Raw genomic sequence first — 6000 nt, forward strand, 5'->3', positions numbered from 1 at the left:
TGATTGAGAGGGGGTCAAATACTTATTTCCCTCAATAAAATGCAATTCAATTTATAACATTTTTGACATGCGTTTTTCTGGATTGTTTTGTTGTTATTCTGTCTCTCACTGTTCAAATAAATCTACCATTAAAATTATAGGCTGATCATTTCTTTGTCAGTGGGCAAACGTACAAAATCAGCAGGGGATCAAATACTTTTTTCCCTCACTGTACTTCCACGCCCACAAAGGTTCTAGCATCAGGCAGGGCCCTGACTACACCAGTGAGAGGAATCAATGAAGTTCCTGACTAGCAACAGAGATGCATTGACTGTCTAGATTAGTATTTATTTAATTTTTTTGTCATTTAGCAGACGCTCTTATCCAGAGCGACTTACAGTTAGTGAGTGCATAATTTTTTTTTTTCATGTGCAAGGAGTTGACTTCACCTAGAAGGAGGGTATAAATATACAGTGGGGAAAAAAAGTATTTAGTCAGCCACCAATTGTGCAAGTTCTCCCACTTAAAAAGATGAGAGAGGCCTGTAATTTTCATCATAGGTACACGTCAACTATGACAGACAAATTGAGAAATAAAAATCCTGAAAATCACATTGTAGGATTTTTTATGAATTTATTTGCAAATTATGGTGGAAAATAAGTATTTGGTCACCTACAAACAAGCAAGATTTCTGGCTCTCACAGACCTGTAACTTCTTCTTTAAGAGGCTCCTCTGTCCTCCACTCGTTACCTGTATTAATGGCACCTGTTTGAACTTGTTATCAGTATAAAAGACACCTGTCCACAACCTCAAACAGTCACACTCCAAACTCCACAATGGCCAAGACCAAAGAGCTGTCAAAGGACACCAGAAACAAAATTGTAGACCTGCACCAGGCTGGGAAGACTGAATCTGCAATAGGTAAGCAGCTTGGTTTGAAGAAATCAACTGTGGGAGCAATTATTAGGAAATGGAAGACATACAAGACCACTGATAATCTCCCTCGATCTGGGGCTCCACGCAAGATCTCACCCCGTGGGGTCAAAATGATCACAAGAATGGTGAGCAAAAATCCCAGAACCACACGGGGGACCTAGTGAATGACCTGCAGAGAGCTGGGACCAAAGTAACAAAGCCTACCATCAGTAACACACTACGCCGCCAGGGACTCAAATCCTGCAGTGCAGACGTGTCCCCCCTGCTTAAGCCAGTACATGTCCAGGCCCGTCTGAAGTTTGCTAGAGTGCATTTGGATGATTCAGAAGAGGATTGGGAGAATGTCATATGTCATATGGTCAGATGAAACCAAAATAGAACTTGTCGTGTTTGGAGGACAAAGAATGCTGAGTTGCATCCAAAGAACACCATACCTACTGTGAAGCATGGGGGTGGAAACATCATGCTTTGGGGCTGTTTTTCTGCAAAGGGACCAGGACGACTGATCCGTGTAAAGGAAAGAATGAATGGGGCCATGTATCATGTGATTTTGAGTGAAAACCTCCTTCCATCAGCAAGGGCATTGAAGATGAAACGTGGCTGGGTCTTTCAGCATGACAATGATCCCAAACACACCGCCCGGGCAACGAAGGAGTGGCTTCGTAAGAAGCATTTCAAGGTCCTGGAGTGGCCTAGCCAGTCTCCAGATCTCAACCCCATAGAAAATCTTTGGAGGGAGTTGAAAGTCCGTGTTGCCCAGCGACAGCCCCAAAACATCACTGCTCTAGAGGAGATCTGCATGGATGAATGGGCCAAAATACCAGCAACAGTGTGTGAAAACCTTGTGAAGACTTACAGAAAACGTTTGACCTGTGTCATTGCCAACAAAGGGTATATAACAAAGTATTGAGAAACTTTTGTTATTGACCAAATACTTATTTTCCACCATAATTTGCAAAGAAATTCATAAAAAATCCTACAATGGGATTTTCTGGATTTTTTTCCCTCATTTTGTCTGTCATAGTTGACGTGTACATATGATGAAAATTACACGCCTCTCTCATCTTTATAAGTGGGAGAACTTGCACAATTGGTGGCTGACTAAATACTTTTTTCCCCCACTGTATGTGCTTGTGTAATCATGCGTTTGTCTTTGCAGCTGTATGACCCAGTGGGTGAATAAACTTGGTTTGAGCTTTTTCTAGTTGTCCGTGAGTTTTTACAGTTTGTTCAGAGCCTAAGAGTCCTGTACTAAACTCTACTGTACTTTGCTGTGTTGTGCTATACTATAATGTGCTCTACTGTGCTGTACTGTGATGTCCAAACTTGTGAAACATAGACATCTATGATTGGTACAGATTTGGTCCGGTCTGGACCAACCAAATTTGGTCCTGTTTTGGGGGCGGAGCTCATTAGAATAATACCCAAAGATACAAAGGAGGATGTCTTATAGTAGGCTATTCCAAATGGATTCATGGAAATAAATATAGAACCACAACAGCAACCCTGATATTCTGCTTAACAACTGCACACAGCCCTATGGAATAGCTTCAGTTATCTATCCTACTCAGGATTCCTCAAGTTATTCCACCCTCGGGAACAGTGGGTGTTGCGCAATAGGAAAACATTACCTTATAAGTCATGGCTAAACCAGACCCACATTTTAACTTAACTTTGTCTCTAAGAACAAGTAACCAGTTTATTACATGTGAAGGCTATTGAAACCACAAAGTCATTGATAGTTCATTGTCTTATTGTTGTATGAAATTGATCTAACACACCCATCGCTCACTAGCCTGGGAAAAATAACATGTGGAAAGACAGAGCCAGTTGCAATGTGAAACTTAAAACCCTTCTTCCAAGAAATGTACAGTATTTAGTGTTCCAGGATAACCCCCACCTCTTGGGGCCCTCTCCTTCCACAGCCGGGAACCACATTGACTTATTGGCTCTCAGTCTCAGAACAAAACATTAATCCGAGTTCACTCAGCGATAAAACCTTTGCACCTCAGATGTATTTTCTTTGCTAATGGTTAACACATTTTCAATTATCTGCTAGCCAAGTAGTAAAGGCATTGGATTTCTCAATCATTAACATACCCTTTATTTTCCTTTTGATCAAATTGTAGATCCTACAATTATTATGCTTAAACATGAGTTTGAGTACTACATTACTAACTTGCTTAAATGCATTGCTCTTTGGGGAGCAGAGGTCATTCACAAACATTCTTATGTACTACATGCTGCAAAGTAATGTTTGTTTACACTTGTAGAGAAGCATGCACAAGTCCCAACACACACAGCAACGCATTACACAACAGCAAAGGCTTCTCCAATGTCTCAGGTAGTGATGAGTTGACTCTTGCCTATAGCCTGCACATTCCATTGGAACAGGCAGCAGCAGTGAACAGTGAAATGACCATGTGATGTCCACATGATCTCTACGGTGTGTTAGTTAGCAGAATAGAACACTCGTGGATGGTATTATCTCAATAGACTGTACATTCAGTCCATAATGAATAAGTAATACTCCTGGGGAAATAGGATTTCCTAGACTGATCCCTTCCTCGTATATGCAAGCGTGTTTGTGGTTATTGTTATTGTTGACATGTATTGATTATAAAGTATATCATTTAACTGATTAAGTAATTCCATACACAGTAGTGATGGATTTCATAAAATGGAAGAAAAATGGCCATGTATAATGGAAACATGATAAGTTAAATAATTTAGTTTTGATTCAATACCAGGTGCGGCATAAAGCCAACAGTATAGCAATAGACATCCATTGCCTGGGTTTGACTCAAGAAAGCAACAGATGATATGCCATTCATGTGCCTTGCAAAACAATAAGATTATGTGAATATTATATTATATCCCATTCTATTATATTATATTGTATTATTTCCAAAACACATCACACCAACAAACTGCATCCACTCTGACTCAAAACAAACCAACACCCACAGCATAAACTTTGCCCCAATAACTTCTCAAGGCATCCCTCTTGTCCACAGTGCAAAAACATCAGCAAATCTATGCCACAACAAATGACAAATAAACCCTTATTCAACGTTAACATAGTATTATTTTAACTGTCTTGCAAGTATGATAGGGTAATTGCTGTGATAAGGCAGATTTTCTTCAACCACTGTTTTAGTGGGCAAGATAAAGATGTATTCATCATACAAGCATACCAAACCAAACCCTTTGTATTGGTAAAGCACCTGAATTATAAATACATGACAATAATGTAATTTATACGGTCAATAATGAAAATTACTTCGATATCCAATACATGCAACATGTGATAACAAGTGACACAGCAACAAAAAGGCGAATAAACGTTTCTGATAGAGCAGTATTTGAGAGCAGAATAATAATGAATTTACAGTAGCCTTATACCTCGATATCCGGAAGATCCTTGCTCAGCATTCTAGACATTGCCTTTCGAAGAAATGTGAGTTGTCAAAATAAAAAAAGCACGTGAGAAACGCAAACTATGTTGTAGGCTATCAGGTGACCTGTTGGTTTTCTTGATGCAATATTTACAGTCGCAACTACAGTTTGGAGCAGACCAACCGAACGCCTATATCCAGGAATCTCCTACCCGACTAGTATCTGTCTTAATTCGATACTTTCTAAATTATTTGATACAGCGTCATTGGCGTTTCTTTTGACGATTTATAGCCGAAGCTTGATATAGGAAAAGTTAGTTTCGAAATGATACTGAATGGTTGTTGTTATTATTCTTGCTTCGCTTAGGACCATATGAAAATGAGGGAGCAAAAAAAGTTCAGAAGCTAAACTTCGAACAACACTGCGTTTCTACTCGTTTCTAAACCCAGAGGCGCAACATCGCGAGACTTCCGGGAACGCTTGCGAAACAGACCAAATAGACCAGGCCAGGGTTTGAGAAGTCAATGAGATAAGTGAAAAATACTTCCTTAGTTGTACATTTTCTCGAAATCTAAAGGCACAACCTAGATTCGAGACAATGTTTTAAGTAGTTGAACATGTTATTACTCGAACCCCGTGAAAGTGACAAACTGACACGTTTTAATTTTCGTAAAAAAACACTTTATATCAAAGGAGTGCCTTTGATTTGACTGCCTGCACAAGTGAACTTTTAAGAAGGCACACCTGTTAATTGAAAGCATTCCAGGTGACTATCTCATGAAGCTGGTTGGTTACTACATGATTCCATGTGTGTTATATCATAGTTTTGATGTCTTCACTATTATTCTACAATGTAGAAAATAGTAAAAAATAAAGAAAAACCCTTCAATGAGTAGGTGTGTCCAAACCTTTGACTGGTACTGTATCTACAACACAAAATCCATGCGTACGTGTGTGTTTAGTGCGTATGTTGTCGTGTGTGTATGCATGTGTCTGTGCCTATGTTTGTTGCTTCACAGTCCCTGCTGTTCCATAAGGTGTATTTTTATCTGTTTTTAAATCTGATTCTACTGCTTGCATCAGTTACCTGATGTGGAATAGAGTTCCATGTAGTCATGGCTCTATGTAGGACTGTGCGCCTCCCATAGTCTGTTCTAGACTGGGGGACTGTGAAGAGACCTCTGGTGGCATGTCTTGTGGGGTATGCATAGGTGTCTGAGCTTTGTGCTAGTCATTTAAACAGACAGCTTGGTGCTTTCAACATGGTAATACTTCTCACAAATACAAGTAGTGATGAAGTCAATCTCTCCTCCACTTTGAGCCAGGAGAGATTGACATGCGTATTATTAATGTTTGCTCTCTGTGTACATCCAAGGGCCAGCCGTGCTGCCCTGTTCTGAGCCAATTGCAATTTTCCTAAATCCCTCTTTGTGGCACCTGACCACACGACTGCACAGTAGCTCTTTGTTAAGTGTTGCAGTTATTTCAGTCGCTGTAGTAGCTGATGTGTCATCCGCAGACATAGACACCCTGGCTTTACTCAAAGCCAGTGGCATGTCATTGGTAAAGATTGAAAAAAGTAAGGGGACTAGACAGCTGCCCTGGGGAATTCCTAATTCTACCTGGATTATGTTGGCGAGGCTTCCATTAAAGAACACCCAGGTAACTCTTTATCCACAATATAG

At 40.0% G+C, this 6000-nt stretch overlaps 1 protein-coding gene across 1 annotated transcript in view; it reads right to left on the minus strand.

Annotated features, from left to right (window-relative positions):
• The window catches only part of LOC121549908 (dihydropyrimidine dehydrogenase [NADP(+)]-like), a 212733-nt gene extending 207956 nt beyond the window's left edge, over positions 1-4777 (minus strand). The window contains exon 1 of the mRNA XM_041861880.2: positions 4322-4777. Coding sequence (XP_041717814.2) covers positions 4322-4360 — 39 coding nt within the window. The 5' untranslated portion in view covers positions 4361-4777. The remainder of the gene's footprint in view (positions 1-4321) is intronic.
• Between the last annotated feature and the right edge of the window lie 1223 nt (positions 4778-6000).

The sequence above is a fragment of the Coregonus clupeaformis genome, chromosome 34 (assembly GCF_020615455.1).
Source record: "Coregonus clupeaformis isolate EN_2021a chromosome 34, ASM2061545v1, whole genome shotgun sequence".
Lineage (NCBI taxonomy): Eukaryota > Metazoa > Chordata > Actinopteri > Salmoniformes > Salmonidae > Coregonus > Coregonus clupeaformis.